Source organism: Colobus angolensis, unplaced genomic scaffold, assembly GCF_000951035.1.
Source record: "Colobus angolensis palliatus isolate OR3802 unplaced genomic scaffold, Cang.pa_1.0 Scaffold75, whole genome shotgun sequence".
Classification (NCBI taxonomy): Eukaryota; Metazoa; Chordata; class Mammalia; order Primates; family Cercopithecidae; genus Colobus; species Colobus angolensis.
In genome coordinates this window covers 8,903,622-8,922,387 of record NW_012121265.1, presented here as the reverse complement: position 1 = coordinate 8,922,387, position 18,766 = coordinate 8,903,622, and the positions used below count along the sequence as shown (strand labels likewise).

General features: G+C 38.6%; 1 protein-coding gene across 2 annotated transcripts; it reads right to left on the bottom strand.

Moving 5' to 3' along the window:
• Positions 1-2,273: 2,273 nt before the first annotated feature.
• Positions 2,274-14,509, bottom strand: SMNDC1 (survival motor neuron domain containing 1). 2 transcript variants are annotated; one of them, XM_011927902.1, is made up of 6 exons: positions 14,297-14,509; positions 13,026-13,145; positions 8,229-8,371; positions 7,133-7,294; positions 4,461-4,614; positions 2,274-3,513 (listed from the first exon to the last, which is right to left on the bottom strand). In XM_011927902.1, exons 2-6 carry the CDS (start codon positions 13,143-13,145, stop codon positions 3,376-3,378), a joined length of 717 nt encoding a protein of 238 aa, XP_011783292.1. In that variant the 5' UTR covers positions 14,297-14,509; the 3' UTR covers positions 2,274-3,375. The 2 variants fall into 2 exon arrangements, with proteins under 2 accessions (XP_011783292.1, XP_011783293.1); XM_011927903.1 differs by lacking the exon at positions 14,297-14,509 and adding an exon at positions 13,944-14,248 and having other exon boundaries at positions 2,276-3,513.
• Between the last annotated feature and the right edge of the window lie 4,257 nt (positions 14,510-18,766).

The window sequence follows — 18,766 nt, the reverse complement described above, 5'->3', positions numbered from 1 at the left end:
AAATATAAAACCTCATTGGTTTTAATAGATTTTCTTCCTTTATATTTCAATTACTACCCAAGTTAAAGCAAAAAGCTATATCAAAGCTTTAAATTTTTTTTTTGGTTGAATTTACAACCGGTAGTTTTTATCTTATAAAAATTGTAATTATAAAATTATAATCTACAGACATACGAGAGTCACAAAACTACAATTTCCCTTTATGCTAACCTGATGGTCTCCTTTGCTTTTTTAAGGCAGACATTCAGCATTAGAATTGCATACTGGAAACATACATACCCTTCAATGTGACAACAAGCAATTTTTTTAAAAAAAATGTGTTGCTACAATAACTGATGCATCTTGTTTTGGTTTGATGCCTAATCTTCATGATTAGGCTAAAAGGTAATTTTTCTTCATTTCAAAAGTCAAATCTTTATAGTTAACAAAACAGTTCTCAGACGGGGTTGCACATCAGGATCACCTGTGGTGTTCGTCAGACAGACATACCTTGGCCTGGATAAGTCTAAGGTTGGTCCTAGGCCCACAAATTCCTCTTTAATTTTAAACAAGCATTAGGGGTGACTTTTATTATAACCTTCACCCTCTTCCCATTAAGAAACATGCCCTAGTATACAAATTAGTTCAAACATTTAACTAGGAATACTAAATATATCTTACAACCTTGGTAATTTGGTAATACTTCAATAATGGTTATAATTGGATGCCTCAAATCATAAACAATGGGTATTGTTATCCATTGTAATGTGGATTGCTGTTGAAGTTACAGAAAAAACACCAGATAATTCACCATTGCCACTCTGCAGAGTAATAGCAGACATTTCTATAGTGCTTATGCCAGACACTCTTAAGCTATTTTCACATTTGAACTCAATCCTTAAAACTGAAACAGATTTTTCCATTCTACAGCTGAGAAAAATGAGTCAGAGGAATACAGAGGTAATAAATGGTAATAAACAAACACTCGTCTGGTTCTAGAGTCCTTGCTGTTTTCCAATATGCTCTGTGGCCTCCCTACATGTTAATTAAAATAGCACTTGTTACCTGTGATTACTACTAAAACTAAACATTTTGGTTATTCATTTCCGGGAGATTAGGACTGTTCTTTCCTTGAAATGGTAACAACAGTCAAATGTCAAGCTTTGGTAAGTTACATGCAACCATTTCTACTTAGGTGCCCATAACTCAATATTTAACATTTCAGTCTGTCACAGTTTCAAAGCTTCAAGTCTCCTTTCTTAATGGGGAAAACGCTACATTAAATTTTCTAACAAAGCTTTTTAAGGTCAATGTTTGTATTTCATTTTAGAATAGAGCTTAACCACCTTCAATTGTAAAATACTGTTGGTATCATGCTTCTCATTGAGCATCTTCTCAAATTCAGTATCACACTGTGACAGGTATTCTCCCCAGGATGTCCTGCCTTAGTTCAGACACAAACATCATCCTGACACTAGGATTTTCCAAAGGGCCACATCTAGATCTTTGACACAATGGTTGCTGATTTCATTCTAAAGGTCTATTTTCAAAATGGATTTTTTTTTTTTTGATAAGGTCACTTTTATTCCTTTTCTCTCTCCTACTGCAAAGTCCTCTGGGAAAACTAAGGCCCCCAGGATCAAAAGAGGGACAAGACTGTTAACAGTCCTGCCTACACAAACATCAGGTGAATTACTATTCTAACACCACCAAGGTAATCTCAACAACCATTTTCTGGGGTCACACAACGACACCAAATTTCTTCCCATTGCTTTTTAATTCAAAGGATTCTCTTGCAGTCCATCAAGGCCACTCTTAAGATGTTACAGTAAGAAACTTTATTTTATTTAGAAGTTTACAGGCTTCAAAGAGCCCTTTTTCTACTGCAATTTGTGCCCTTCTGTCCTTTGTGTCCTACCCTGTGGCCACGAATTATATGAAGAAAAAGTGATCCTCCTGGGTTGAGAGGGGTAGGGGGTGGAAGGGAGAGATGAAGAATTCTACCTACCACTGTCCTAAGTTACAATTTATTAAAAAAATTAAAATTCATGAAATAAAAACATTTTCCCCTTCCACCAAAAATCTACAAACACCCATTAAAATCCTATAAACACATGCCTAGTTGGCCCTTTAAGATCCGATTTCTTCTAATGGAAGGAATACTTAAGGATTTACTGAAACCTTTCTCTCACACTCAATATTCTCCTCCATGGCAATGCTGTGTGCAAGTACTTGGAGGTTTAATCACTGGAAGTGCTGACAGCTAAAGAGCTTACCCTTTTGTTCACACACCCTGGAGATTTTAAAAACACTTTATTTAATAAAAGTTAAACATACAAAACTGAAATAATACACATCCTAAAAATTACCTTCTTCCATTAATAGGAAGACCCTTTTCTATGCATGTATTTGGCTTAAACTCAACTCAGGATAACTGTGATGTTCATTTATACCAACAAATGCAGACAACTTGATCTAATTAACAAAAATTACAAACAGCTAAATGAACATAATATACAGGGAAATTATGGTCAGATTAATGCACAAGAAATACAAGAAATTTTTAATGATGAAACATTCAGTACTCTTGTTCATTAATTTAGCCTTGTGTTTTTACAAAAATAGTATCTACACTGTATACAGGGCTATACATCAGCTTTTTGTTCTCCCATATAAACATTACACATCCAAAACATGGTACCACTGCCGTAAATGAAAAAAACAAAAAACAGGAAAAAAGCAAACATACAAAAAACAAAAACACCTTAGAAAAGGGAGCTCATCCTAAGGTTTCTTACACAGAACTAAGAGTACATAAAAATAAAACAGATCAATTTTAGAGATGGCCTAATAGGCCTAGGAAACAAGTTTTTGAGGAAAAACCTCAAAACAAACTTTGCCATTTACCAATTAACCTATCTTTAGGCTTAACTGAACGACAGCTAAGTTTTAAAGTTGAAAATAAGAAAAATGAAAGGATCTCTTTAGCAGGTTGGTGTTTCTGCCTTGGTGTTCCGATGAATTGCCAGAGTATGTGTCAAGTTCAAAGCATCTGAAAATTTCAAGTTACAGCTTACAAAAAGTACATACCATAGGTTAAGTAGGCTCCTGATATTAGGAAGATCAATAATTCATCTAAGTGCTGTATGAAACAGCATCTACAAAAGTTGCTTTATTCAACAAACTTTGAGGGAACCGTGGTACTGATAATGAGAAAAGTTAAACAAATAGCAGTTATCAAATGCAATTTCTTCACGTTTCATTCTACTGAAGTCAACCAATGACGACAATGGTATCTTGCTTACTCATCTAACAAATAATTTACCTTTAGAAAAATATAAGGATAAAAAGGTAAATGTAAAGCCCTGCAGAGATGAAATCCAACAGTTTTTCTGATTATTGAGGCATCAAATGCCTGACATTGTATTTAGAGGTATCTTGATATTGTGTCATAGGTTTATCGGCAATTCCACAAGTTCCTACTCCAACTTTGCCAGTCACACTCTCAGGTGAAGCAAAAATACTCCTCTTTACCTAGGGGAAAGAAAACAGAAACCATTCCTATCAGTATTGGAAAAAATAAAAAATTTCAAATTTTAAGTAATATTAAAATATATTCTGGTTTCAATGTTTAAAAGAAGAAAAGCATATTGCCTTTGTTTAGTGTTAAAAAATGGGTACAGAAGTGGTCCCATGCTGGAAGCCATTTACTCTAACTTCTAAGTTGAGGAAAATATCATTAGACACTTACTAATACTCTAGCACTTGCCTTCTGATACCTCAAAATTTTAGTTTTGCAAACTCAAATCCTAACTTCAGCTGTGAACGAGCCATTTTAGCATGATTAAAGCTCTGACTGTTGCGGTTTACAGTGGGGCCTGTTATGTTATCTAAATTGTGAAGTCCCTTGGCCTTTATTTGTCACAAAATAAACATCTTTATAAAAAGGAAGCACTTCTTTCCAGAAGCTGTGTCCATCAATGGAAGGGCTACCTTGATGGGAGTGACGAGTAATACATGGGTGAAAGTCAGGCTATCCTTATTCTTAACTTCCTATATGAATGCTACAGTTTTTTTCTACCTGACACACACTTAGAAAGATAAGTGTATCAAGGGAAACTGAATGCACTTTTAAATAAAGTCTACCAGTAATGCCCAGCATGAAGGCATGTTAACAAAGCAGGTAGAGTTAAGCACACTGCCTCTAAGTAGCAACCATTTTTTCAAATATTAGTTTATTAAAGGAAAAGAACATAGACTTTTTGTAATTCCTGATATAAATTCTCTCGTTTGTAATATTTTTATGCAGAGACGATGGCTAACATTTTTCAATAAGCTAAACTGAGCATCAACAAGGATTCTGAATGCAATATCTGAGTTAATCATACTTTAAAAAAATCTACATACTTCTCTTTTCATTTTAAAGTTAATAACAGTTACATTTGTCAAATTTACAAAGTGTCATAAAAAGATTTACCAACCTGGCCTTTTTTGTTTTTGGAATAGGCTCTGTTGTTGAATTGTTGCCATTTCACTTTCTGGTCCTCTCTTTCCTGCTCAAGTTCTTTTATTCTCTGAGCTTTTTTCAAAGCCTTCTTCTTTTTATATTCACGCTGCTGGGCAATCATTTCTTTTCTGCATGAAAAAAAAGTTAAATGTCAACTGTTAACACTTATTATACAAGAATGACTTCCTTGAAGACACTGGCAGTGCCGGGGGAAAAAAAAAAATCAAATAAACATATACAATGGTCTATGAATAAAAAGTACTAACTCATTAAAATCAGTACCAATCACCCAGAATTACTAAGCAAGGTTTTTTTTTTTTTTTTCTTAAATAGCATCCTTGGGAGCTTTCAAATGTAAGTGTAATCTATTTACCCATATAAAGTAAACATTCCAACTATGATTTTTTAATTTTTTTATTTTGTGACAGAGTCTTATTCTGTCACCCAGACTGGAGTTGGAAGTACAGTGACACTCTTGGCTCACTGCAACCTTCACCTCCTGGGTTTGAGAGATTCTTGTGCCTCACCCTCCCTAGTAGCTGGGACTATAGGCATATGCCACCATGTCCAGCTAACTTTTGTATTTTTAGTAGAGATGGGTTTTTGCCATGTTGGCCAGGATGGTCTTGAACTCCTGGCCTCAAGTGATCCACCTGCCTTGGCCTCCCAAAGTGTTGGGATTAAAGGCATGAGCCACTGTGCCCAGCCTCAACTATGACTTTCTATTTTACTTCTGTATAGCTGTTGCCAGTTTTAGGAATAAGTTGAGTTTCAGTATTAATGGGTATCTAAGCCTTCATCTACTTCCAAATAGACACAGTTAACAAGTATGGCATTTAGAAAAAATGTATGAAGAGATTCAGTGCAGATAAAATATTTTACCTACATTGGAAGAATGCACAAAGGGAAATCACAGCTAACAATTCTCAGCAAAACACAACACCTGGGGGTTTCAAAAACATTCTAAGTAAGATTCTAAATAGGATCAGAGCCTAAAATCCCCAATAATTTCTGCTCAGTTAACACTGACTTCTCACCAAAAGGATGAAAAAAAAGATCTTTAAGAGGGGCATTATCTAGACTCCCTGGTACCATATTACCACCATGAAGCTATGGCTTTTTACACAGATGACAAAGACATAAATATATATATATATATATATACACACACATACAATTGTTCTAGAATTGGATTTTATTGGGATGCTTATGTTAATATATAATTTTTGTGGCCAGGCGCGGTGGCTCAAGCCTGTAATCCCAGCACTTTGGGAGGCCGAGACGGGTGGATCACGAGGTCAGGAGATCGAGACCATCCTGGCTAACATGATGAAACCCCGTCTCTACTAAAAAATACAAAAACATAGCCGGGCGAGGTGGCGGGCGCCTGTAGTCCCAGCTACTCGGGAGGCTGAGGCAGGAGAATGGCGTAAACCCGGGAGGCGGAGCTTGCAGTGAGCTGAGATCCAGCCACTGCACTCCAGCCTGGGCGATAGTGCGAGACTCTGTCTCAAAAAAAAAAAAAAAAAAAAATAATAATAATAATAATTTTTGCATATTCCAATGTAAATATGTAGCAACTTAAGTTTTGAAAACTCTTGACAAATCAAAAGACTAAGTTGTGGCAAATACGCAGAAGTTCACCAAAATATTGTTAATTCTGCCTCTTGCTTTTCAAAACTGCATAGTTCCCCATTCCCATTGCTACTCCCTGGGTTCAGGCCATCATCTTATACCTAGATCACAGCAGCAGTTGCCTCTCCCTACTGACAGTGATCATTCTAAAGCTCAAATGTGATCACATCATATCCCCTCTACTTAAAATGTTATCAGTGGCTTAAAGCTCTTTATGTTCTGGACTTTACCTCTCTTATCTCTTCTCAGACCACCCACTTTCCAAGTCCCAAGTTTCTACCACAGGGATCTGTTACTTTTACGTGCTCACCCCCTCTTTAAAAAAAATTTACTACTACATGTAAAGAACTGTTACAAGCTTTACTGACACTTATCATTTGAATCCTCACACCCAATAATGTATGTACGGCCCCTATCTTACAGACAAGGAAACAAGAGTTAAACAGCTTATCCAAGGTCATAGTGCTTATTAATAACAAAGAATTCAATCCCAGATCAAAGTCGTATCACCTTGTAGCTTTGTACTTGGTTCTCTCTTATTCTTTTCAAATCTCAGTTTAGATGTCGTTTTCTCAAAGAAATCTGCCCTAATAAAAGTGTAGGCTGAGTACCTCTTGTTCCTTTACAGTACCTGTTATAGCCCCTTTGTAATGTTTGCACTCTATTATTAAAGCACTTCATTAATGATGAGTTTTTTTCTCTAAATATAAACTCAGCCGAAGTGGTCTCCTGTGGTGTAGCCCCAGCACTTGGCTTATAAAATATGCTGGGAAGATGTTCATTGTACATAGTATCTTCTTAATATTTACTGAATGCCTAAATGGGAATCAAAATTATCTTCACTTTACTTAGGCACATTTATACAGACAATGTTGACCCTTTGTTGCTAATCTTCAAAACAACAGTAAAACAGTATTATAACTTTCTTATGCATAGATTCTCTCTGCAGACTACTTCAAGTATCCAAATGGGGAAGATTACACCTAAAATGGAAAAATCAAAGTCACTTACTTTGACATGGGTTTGTTGCCACTGTCCTCCTTTGCTTTCCTTCCTTCTTCTACAGGCTTGAGGTTCAACAGTGGAGTCACTTCAGCATTGCCATAACCAGCAAAGGTGATTGCAGCGGTGCCATTTTCTTCATCTATCTCTTCAATCTCCGCTTCATAACACCTGTAAAGATATCATGGCTGTAAGCAGGTGAGTAAAGGTTTAGTACTCAGCCTACAAGACTTATACTGTAGTGATACAATTATTACATGTGTCTATAATGAAACTTCTATAACCAAATGGTTGTTTTAGCAAAGAGAATACAAAAGAGTGGCTGAAGTTAGTTGTATTTTATCAAAAAAAAAAAAAAAAAAAGACATCCTAATCAAAATATTGCTGGGAAAGTCTCTTGCACGTATCTACCCCATGTGCTTTAATTTTAATGTCTTTGAGAAAAGAGGTTTCTTTTCTTTTTTGCGACAGACTCACTGTCAACCAGACTGGAGTGCAGTAGTGCAATCTCGGCTCACTTCAACCTCCGCCTCTCAGGTTCAAACAATTCTCATGCCTCTGCCTCCCAAGTAGCTGGGATTACAGGGACACACCACCGCACCTGGCTGATTTTTGTATTTTTAGTAGAGATGGGGTTTCACCATGTTGGTCAGGCAGCTCCCTAACTCCTGACCTCAAGCAATCCGCCCACCTCAGCCTCCTGAAGTGCTGGGATTACAGGCATGAGCCACCACACCCAGCAAAAAGGTATTTCTTATAGGAATGATTTCAGTGTATGCTCTTCACAGAATTCTCAGAAAAACCAGCCATTCAACTCAATTTTCAATTTGAGGAGAAAAGAATTCATATTATTTTAGAAAACACCCATTCACTGTCCCGTTTTTTCCTTCCTCTAGAATCCAAGTCATTCTTATCCCCGAAACTTAATCTAAAGCTAAAACTAAACTGTATTAATGGCAACCACCCAAGAATCAAATTGGCTCTATAAATCATACTGCCTAATAGAAGTAAAGATTAAAATAGGGTAGTTAAAACTGAATAAAAACTTCTTACCATTGTATTTTATTATTTCATGTTACAGTTAGGGTTTTTTTTCTACACTTACTGTCCATCTTCACTCCAGATTGCCATACACTTGTCTCCTACTTTCCATGAATGAGTAGGTTGAGTAGAAGCAAAACTGTCTGAACTTGCAAGCGTCTCAGAAGGTTGAGTTGACAGAAGGTCTTTGGTTAGTTCTATAACTTCCTAAAAAAGAAAAACAAAAACCACAACATTATTTTTGTAATTCTCATTGTCAACTTTGTTTTTGATGACAGCTTTCATACTGTACACTAAGTACTCTACATATATTTCATTTGCAGTTCATAACACTATTAAGCAAGTACTGTGATTACCCCCATGTAGAAACTGAGATACAGTATTTTCTACAAGTGGTAGAGCTGTGATTTAAGCCCATATAGTTGCCTTTCAACTTAACCACAAATACTAATGAAAATGTACGACTTGAGCTTATACCATGCATTATTTCTAAGTGCCTATTTTAGCTGAATAGATCTCTCTAAAGATGAGAAAGTCAAGTATGAGGGACTGAATTAGATATTCTTATTGTAACATATTTTATGCAACTGTACTGTTTTATAGGGCATTACTCAGCAGTATTAACTGCCAAACAATCCCAAAACAGTTTAAGCAGCTTTATTAGTAACAAAAATGTTCCTACTTATACATATCTCAACTAAAATACTACAGGCATATGTAAAAGAAACCAGTGGTCTCCCTATTCAATTATTGTAAAACTCACCCCATCTGGGTAAGCAAATTACCAGGTTAGTTTTTAAATGTTCCATACCTTAATGTTAAGCACATCAGCACAGCTTCATTTAAAAGGGGGGGAAAAAGGTAACACACATAGGCAATGCCTTTCTGTGTGGCAAATATTTTTTTCTAATTCAGGCTTACATTTATTGGCTTCATTCAAAGATGTTTGGTGTAGGGACGGCTAAAAAATTGAGAATAGTACAAACTGACAGATACTGCTACCTATCTACTACATTTTTACTCTTAATGAAGATCCACACTATGCATCTTATCTGATCTAAGAACTGGCGTAGCTGTTCACCCATTGTTGCATTTAAAACATCACACTGTGTGTTTGGGGAGAAAAATGAACAAAGTTAAACTATGTACTGAGTTTCTTCTAGTTCCCACTGAGGTTTCATAATAGTAAATCTGATTCAGTAGCCAAGAAAGTTAAATATTACCTCTCTTCTAAAGATTCTAAATCTTCCTGGCTATTTCTGAAAAAACTAATATTTGAGTCTTAAATCTCTTCAAGAAAGGTTAGTTTTATAAATAAATAAATAGAACACTTTGATTTGAGTTAAAAATTTAGTAGGAATAATATCTCTAAGTTTTATTAGTTGCCAACTAGCCATTAATTAGATCTTTTTAATTAGATAGTCCTTTGCAAATAAAGCAAAGAAACTTCCAAATAACTGGATCAAGTAGTACACAAAAGCAGAGTAAATTATCTGGTCTTACTTTTAACCACTTTTAGGGGTAGGAATGTAATCCAGTAAGCCTGACTCAAGAGCCTACACAAATCTCTATCATTAAATATTTCCAGATTCACCTAAGGATCATTTAACTTAAGCACAGACATGAATTCTGCACTTGCAGGTTTCAGATTTAGAACTCTATTTCTTTTAGGACAGAACTATTTTCCAAATACACTTTGTTAAAGAAATGTATTTCATCAAAGAAAAGGGTCCTGAAAAGCTGTGCATATTAGTGAATTCAGAGGCCTGTGCTGAAATCTTTTTTTAGAAAAAATCCAGAGCATTTACTCCTCATGTCCTTTAACTCTGCCATGGTTTTACATAACCCTCCCAACAAACTATGAAGAACCTTCTAAATTTCTATTCTTCACATGTGCGTATGGACCAAAGTATTAGAAAAACTATTTTATGTATGAGGGGGTTCTTGAAGGTACATACCATTAATTACTTTTCCTCCCTCAAGTCTGAGTTCTGAAACTGCTCCTTCATCGACAGATGGGCAGCAGTTACAGTAATCGGCAATTCCAGGAAGCATCAGGTGTTGTGATCTACATATCAGCAGGTCAAAGGGGGTGCACTCAAGCACTCTGCTTACTGAAGGAAGGCGTTTCGGGGATGTAGAGAGCCACTGTAATATATGAGACAAGTGACTTGACCCCTGCCTCCTTTAGAACCAGCTTATTCAGCAAAACAGCCTAATAAATTGACTATCTGTGATTATCATAGACTGCCCAGGGAGCTAGTCAGCTAGCTAGCCTGGATTTTATTACACCCACTTATTTAAGTGAAAAAAGAGAGGCAGGACTTTAGTAGATTATTTTGCTGCCTGCTGAATAACTTTAGTCTCTATGAAAGACAGTACATGAAAGAGATAAACATAGAAACCTTACTGGCAAAATGAAGTCATTGAAAAGATGCAGAAAAAGTATTTTGTCATAAATTAAAGGGCAAACAAATTAATAACCAGGATAAGGATCTAATTCTATAGAGAAACACAAGAAATTAGAAACCATATGGTCAAAAAATATTAATATGAGGAAGCCACAAAATCAGTCTGAACAGACTTCTCACCAAATGTAACAGGCTGAATTAAACACCCATAGTATGAGATACATCCCAGAAGGCAGAGAAGGAAAAAAGAGGTGAATGAGCAGGGGAACCCCCATAGCTAAATAGAAGCTGTAAGGATAGTCTCAATGGAGACAACAATTACTCGGTGGAAGCATACAGCCAAATACTTTTCAGAGTATCACCTCATCTTAAAAGATGGTTTCCATTTTTGAGTAGTCTTCAATTCAAAACAGACCTTATCTACTGACCAAAATGAAATTTCTAATGATAGAATAAAATGGGAAGAAACTCTGATCAAGACTGGTCAGGAAAAACATTGTTATTACTATCTGAAGTATGAGAACTTACACTTCTAAATTCTTGCCATCCAATATGGTAGTCACATGTGGCTAATTAAGTTATATTAAAAACTCAGCTCCTAAGTAAACCTAGCTATATTTCAAATATCCAACCAAATGTGGCTAGTGGCTATGGTACTGAATAGCAGATATAGAACATTTCCATCATCACAGAAAGTTCTACTGGACAGTGCTGTTTTAAATGGTTATAGAAAAGAGGATACTTTACAGAGAAATGATTTCCAGGTCATTATTAACTGAACCCCCGCAGGCAAGCCTTTTAGGGGCTTACTACAATGTTTATCACAATGGTTTCCCCCTACAGTACTTTCCACTACGATGATCATGACATGGTAAGGCAGTTCTGCCCAGACTCTAATGATGAATTAATGTAGAAATATTAAAAAGACCTGATGATAATGCTATTTCTAACTCCACTCCCAACTTCCCCAACCCAACCAGTTCAACAAATACCCCTCCTCCCACTGCCCAGGAAGCAAAATACAAAACAATGGCACTCAATGTTTTATTTTCCTAAAAAAGGACTGCTTAAGTTGGTAAAGGTAGTCGAGGCATCTCTCTTTGGGGCAAACAGAAAGTGCTTTACAGAGTGAAAGAAGAGGTCGGTGTACCTCTGTTGCCTCATCTTCAATGTATACTCACAACATGTGAGCAAATCAAATGGACAGGTGGCAAACCATTGGGTTATTTTTCACTTAAGGGCCTGGGAGTGGGAGAAAATGCTCCCAAAACATCTTTTTCTTATTGACTGGCACCCTGAAACCCACAGGCCTGGCTTCCACGTATCGAACAGGGGTCTTGTTCATATTGAAATTATCCCAGATGGTTTGTGTGTGTTTAAAAATAACATACTACTACAATTTTATTCTAAATCTAGAATTTGAAAGTATTCAACTCATTTTAATTATGCCCAGATAAGCAGTTCCAGAATCCCAAATCTGGACCCTATTTCAGTTAAGTTTGTTTGCAGTTGTGATATCCCTAAAATAGTAATAGTTTTAATGGACACTGGAATAATAAAGGGAGGGAAAGAATTTTTAGACAGGATACAGATTCGAGTTTAGTACTCAATTGGTAAAGCAATCTCTAATTAAAACACCCTTGAAACTTTTTAAAAATCAGGTTCAGAATTTAAAGGAAGCTCTTAAAAGTCATATATATTTGCAAATTATATATGGCATGTTTCTGAATCAGTCCAGTGTCCTGAAAAACAAAAGGTATTTACTATGATGGCTCTGTCTTGAAATACCAGTGCAGGTTTTTAAAAAAAGGTTTCGTATCTACTGAACATGACAAAGATCTCCTTTTTACCACATAGTTCAATTTCCACAAGTGTCAACAACTTTACTGTAAAACCTAGCCTTACGTCCTAACATCTATGTAACAATTATACAGAGCACATGTCTCTCTCTCGGCATTTCTGCAGTGTGTTTTCAATACAAAATATAACCCACAAGTTTTAGGGGGGGGAAAAAGTCACGCATTTTCAAAGAATCTTGTGGTATTAAAAGGAATCTTAAGGTTCTATTTTTCTCCTTCAATCTTTGTTACTTTTTGAACTAAATTTCATTTTCCAGGTCTTAAAAAATAAAAGTATTTTTCATTGTGAAGTTACATGTACCTCTCGTCTTGAAAATCTGACAGACTTAGAAATTTCTACCAACTTTTGTTTTTAAAAATTATGTAAGTACACAAGATTTATATAACAAAGAACAATATGTCATTCCCTCTGATGTACAGAAACCTGAGAACTGGGGAAACAACCCTACTTCTACAAACCACAGTACCTACACAATTTACCTTTATACACAGGGTGCGGTGTAACCCCTCAAAAGGCGCTTTGGGTGCTTAGGGATTCAAGTAATAATTTGAAAACCAGAGAAAAAACTACAATTGCCTACCCATACTTACTTGTAAATCTTTCTTCAATTTTAGCAAATCTTCATTTTCTCCATTTCCAGATAATGCAGCTTCAACTTGCTGGAGCTGAGCTTTGTAGCTTGCTAGCTGCTTTGCTAAATCCTCTGACATCTAAGGAAAAAAAAAGGGTTAGACCATGAAAACTGAACCAAAAATCAAGGCATAAAAAACTAACTTCCCTGTCTGCCTGAATTACCAGTTTTTGCCTCCAACTTCTTCTAACACTGCAGCTTAATTCACCACCATTACCTTTACTCTCAGTTTAGACTTCACCTAAACCACAAACTTAAAGGCAACAGCTTCCGAGGATTATAAACTTGAGATACAGTCCATACTTTAAAAAAGCATACAGATACAAAGAAATTTCTAATTTTCTTTTAACTCCTATCCACAGGGTAGGTGCTGAGTTCGGCTCAATAATCAACGTTCTCTTTTTAAAAAGCACTACTCTGCTGGAGAAGTCGAAACTTTCAAAAACAATCCAAATACTTATTTTTAAGCACTAAAGTACGCTTCCAAAGTCAAACAAGTACGTTTTTAACTACACAAACAACTAACTTTACGTGAACTATTCAATTAAGAGTGTATTTAAAAGTGCTTCTCCAGAACAAAAATCTTTCGCCCAGTCTCTTAACTATTTATCGCTGCATTATCTTCAGCAAAAAGAACAGCACAGGTACTCTCCCATTTAGGCGTTCTAAGGAATGAGCCTTTCGCCAAATCCAGCTCACTCACTTTCCTGAAAATAAGACACTAATTAACCTTTTTTGATGGTTTATAAGCAAATGTACGACGTTTCCGAGGACCCTTCTCTCTCGTAAAATTCCCGTCCAACCAAAGGCTGGGAGCCTGAAAAGGCCCGCAAGAGTAACAGCGACCCAGGCTGCTCTCCTCCCCGCCACGCAGCGCCTCAAAGCCCGCCACAACTCGATCATTCGGACCTGGAAATCCAAACGCCAGCTCCAGGACCACCGCCGGAGCCCCGCTGCGCTCCAACAGGCAAGCTCCACACGGAGCCGCGCGGCGCCCAGCCCCACCCGACCCGGTCCCCTGCGGGCCGTGTTTGCCGCCGCCGCACGGAGGCCAGCGCCGGCCGGGCCGCCGAGGCTCAGCTCTGGCTGGGAGACGGCCGTGGCTTCGGGCTCCAGGGCCAGCGCCTGGGCGTCTCCGGCGAGGCGGGTTCCTCGGCCTTGGGCCCCCGCTTCACCTCGGGAGGGACCCGGGCCCGGCCAGGCCTCACTCTCACTCGAGGGGGTTGTTACCTTGTGTGGGGCTGGGGGCGGGGCGGCGGGAAGGGGTCGGGGCAAATGAGCCCAGTGGTAGTGGTGGCGACAGCAGCAACAGTAGAAGGAAAATCTCCGCGACAACAAGACGACTCGGTCTGAAGAGGAAGAACTCAGTCGGCGGCGAGGGGGGAGGGGAGGAAAGCCGGGCACTGGAAGGAGGAAAAGACAGAGACTGTGAAGTGTCGCGAGAAATACAAACTCTCGCGAGAGTTCGCTCGACTCACGTGACGCTGCGCGCCCTCTAGCCTGTCCCTGGCTGTTAGGGACTCAGAGTAGGCGGGGCCTAGGACGGATATGGCGTAGCTGGGCTGCGCCAGGCGCGGAATGTAGGTTGTCTTCCTGGAGTTCCGGCTTGGAATTTATTGGAAATGCAAATTCTCAAGTCCCACCCCAAACCTCCTGAATCCAGAGACTCTGTCTTAACTAGCCCACTGGATGATACCAATGTCTGCTGACGTTTGGGAACCACTGCTTTTCGGGAGCGGTGGTTGTGGGTTGGGGGGGTGTTGGTGGGGGCTCTCCTTATGTTGCCCTGGCTGGTCTCCAACTCCTGGGCTCAAGCGATCCTCCCGCATGGGCGTCCCAAAATGCTAGGATTACAGGCGTGAGCCACCGCACCCGGCCTGAGAACCACTGCTTTATATGATACAAGGCTTGGTAGCAACAGAAAGCTAATTAAATCGTGACAGAAATAACCTATTGGAGAGGATATTGATTTCTTTAAAATCTTTTTTGTTAAAACCTACTTGATTTTAATTAAGTTAGTTGGGTTAATCTCACCTGATAGGGAACAAAGTCCAAGTTAGTCTAGAATGGTAAACAGAGTGGTAGGAATACTGACATTTGTGTTCAAAAAGAAATGCCCCTTGTGTATGTTTGTAATAATATATACGCGTTCTGGCGGATACACAAACCTGTCCAGAGGTTTGGAATGGAAGCCAAATGTTTTATTGATTGCCCTCTTTGCTGTTTACTCTTTTTCCTTTTCTTCTTCTCTCTCTCTTTTTTTTTTTTTTTTGAGACGGAGTCTGGCTCTGTCACCCAGGCTGGAATGCAGTGGTCTGATCTCAGCTCACTGCAAGCTCCGCCTCCCGGGTTTACGGCGTTCTCCTGCCTCAGCCTCTCGAGTAGCTGGGACTACAGGCGCCTGCCACCTCGCCCGGCTAGTGTTTTGTATTTTTTAGTAGAGACGGGGTTTAACCATGTTAGCCAGGATGGTCTCGATCTCCTGACCTCGTGATCCTCCCGTCTCGGCCTCCCAAAGTGCTGGGATTACAGGCTTGAGCCACTGCGCCCGGCCCTTCTCTCTCTCTTTTTTTTAACCACATGTATATAATTTTGTTTCAATTAAAAAAACAATAAAGGCCTGAGACACAAAGGGTTATATAGATGTCAGGAAGCAACCTTTCGTGGGAGGTGGGGAGTTTGTTGCTGGACCCATAAAAAGGCCCACTTCTTGCGGATCACCTGAGGTCAGGAGTTTGAGACCAGCCTGACCACATGGAGAAACCCCGTCTCTACTAAAAATACAAAAATACAAAAAAAAAAAAAAAAAAAAAGCCGGGCGTGTTGGGGCGGGCCTGTAATCCCAGCTACTCGGGAGGCTGAGGCAGGAGAATCACTTGAACCTGGGAGGCGGAGGTTGTGGTGAACCGAGATCGCGCATTGCACTCCAGCCTGGGCAGCAAGAGTGAAACTCTGTCTCAAAAAAAAAAAAAAAAAAAAAGGCCCACTTCTCAGATGGGATCTTTCGAACTGTACCAACATCTTTAGTTCCTTGGTTTCTTTTCAAGGAGCCTTCCCTTTTGTTGTCTACATACACACACATAACCCTTATAGTGAGTCAGATAACCAGTATAGATGGAAACTAGGTCAGGTTTGTGAGTATGATTGAGATGGCAGTCAACTTAGAAAGATTGAAATTGCAGCAGAGGGCAGCAGTGTGTAGCTAGAATTAAGAGGGAAGACAAACCAGAAAGCATGTGCTTTTAAATAAAGAAGAGATTTGTTTAAAATAAAATGTAGTTTTAGAGAACTGCTGTTATTGTAATTGTGTGTTTTAAGAACCGATGCGAGGAGGAACTTCCTTGAATATAAAGTAAACCTTATTGTGTAAAAATCTCTTAAATGAGAACTTTTCCTGGACACCATAGATCAGAAAATAGGGAAATATTCATTATCAGTTCCATTATAGATTTCTATACTATCTTAATAATTTCGTTTTCAGGATTGTTTTTATCTATGCAACATTCATTTATAAAGAAAAGCTATATTGAATTTTAATTTTCACAAAGAAATAACAGTTTGTATGTGCCAGATACCATTCTAAGCACTCTACACATGTTCATTTAATTTTCACAATTGTATGCAGTGTTGCTCCAGACAAAACTGGAGCAGACAAAACTAACAGCAATACTTCAAATAGGCTTTCTGAATTAGTACTTCCTTTGAAGTGTCAAAATTTACTTTCAGTGTCTGACTTTTCTTAAAACATTTGTGTTCAAACTTAATCATGTTTATTCAAAAAAAAGCAATATCTTAAACCTTCAGTTTTGAAACATGATATTTATTTTATTGAAAGACAGTAAATAAATAAAATGTAAAGGTTCCAAATTGTCATCAGAATATACAGCTCTTTCCTTTCTACTAAAGAAAATTAAAGTATGGCACCATGGCACCCAGCTACTTGGAAGGCTGAGATGGGAGTCTGGAAGTTTGAGGCTGCAGCACACTCTGTGCCTGTGAATAGCCGCTGCACTCCAGCCTGGGCGACACAGTGAGATCCTGTCACAAATTTTTAAAAATTAATTTTTTAAATTTTAGATGGATTCTCGCTCTGTCGCCCAGGCTGGAGTGTAGTGGTGCTTTCTCAGCTCACTGCAACCTCCACCTCCGTGGTTCAAGCAATTCCCCTGCCTCAGCCTTCTAAGTAGCTGGGATTACAGATGTGTGCCACCATGCCTGGTTAATTTTTTTTGTATTTTTAGTAGAAGTGGGGTTTCACCATGTTGGCCAGACTGGTCTTGAACTCCTGACCTCAGGCAATCCGCCCGCCTCGGCCTCCCAAAGTGCTGAGATTACAGGCGTGAGTCAGAGCACCCAGCCTAAATTAAAAAAAAAAATTTTTTTAAGTATAGTTTTCTTTGGAAATGTGCCACCCCACTGCAGAGCAGAAGAATATGCAATAAAGTAATACATGTTGGTCAAATAGGTTTGGGTTTTTTGTTGTGTGTTTTGTTTTGTTTTGTTTTTGAGACTGGGTCTTACTCTGTTGCCTAGGCTGGAATGTAGTGGTGTAATCTCGGCTCGCTGCAACCTCTGCCTCCCAGACTCAAGCAAACCTCCTGCCTCAGCCTCCCTAGTTGCTGGGACTACAGGCACACGCCACCATGCCTGGCTAATTTTTGTATTATTATTTTTTTTGCTAGAGACGGAGTTTCGCTATGTTGTCCAGGTTGGTCTCAAACTCCTGGGCTCAAGTAATCTACCCACTTTATCCTCCCAAAGCGCTGGAATTACAGGGTGAGCCACCTCCCCGGGGGAGAGACTGCATTCTTTACCTCAGCTTTTATTGTATCATTTCCTGACTAAAAGTAGCCCCAGATTTGGTGACGTCTTTTTCTAGTTTGACGAAATGCCAAAGGTAATGAATTAGAGTTGTGTACGTAATCATAGTAATTGTTTTATGCTCCTTTCTTTAGTCCTAATAAGTGATTTGAATCTTTGCATAATTTGCTGCAGGACAAGCTACTTACCTTTCTTATTGTGCTTATTGAGTGTTTTTGGATACAGTGCATGGAACACATGTATCCTGGGATGAAGCTTAGGTGGCATCATCCATTTCAAGTTGATGGAAAACAACCTGAAAATGGTGTTGGTCAGCGCAGGCGCTCAGATATTCATCAGTCATAGCAATACTGAATTGTTTGCTTAAATTTGTATGGCACAGCTAGCCTTAGGATGTGCATTTTCTTTTTTTTTTAATTATTGTTATACTTTAAGTTCTAGGGTGCATGTGCACAATGTTCGGGTTTGTTACATATGTGTACATGTGCCATGTTGGTGTGCTCCACCCATTAACTCCTCATTTACATTACGTATATCTCCCAATGCAATCCCTCCCCCCTACCCTCACCCCATGACAGGCCCTGGTATGTGATGTTCCCCATCCTGTGTCCAAGTGATCTCATTGTTCAATTCCCATCTATGAGTGAGAACATGTGGTGTTTGGTTTTCTGTCCTTGTGATAGTTTGCTCAGAATGATGGTTTCTAGCTTCATTCATGTCCCTAAAAAGGACACGAACTCATCCTTTTTATGGCTGCATAGTATTCCATGGTGTATATGTGCCACATTTTCTTAATCCACTCTATCATTGATGGACATTTGGGTTGGTTCCAAGTCTTTGCTATTGTGAATAGTGCCGCAATAAACATACGTGTGCATG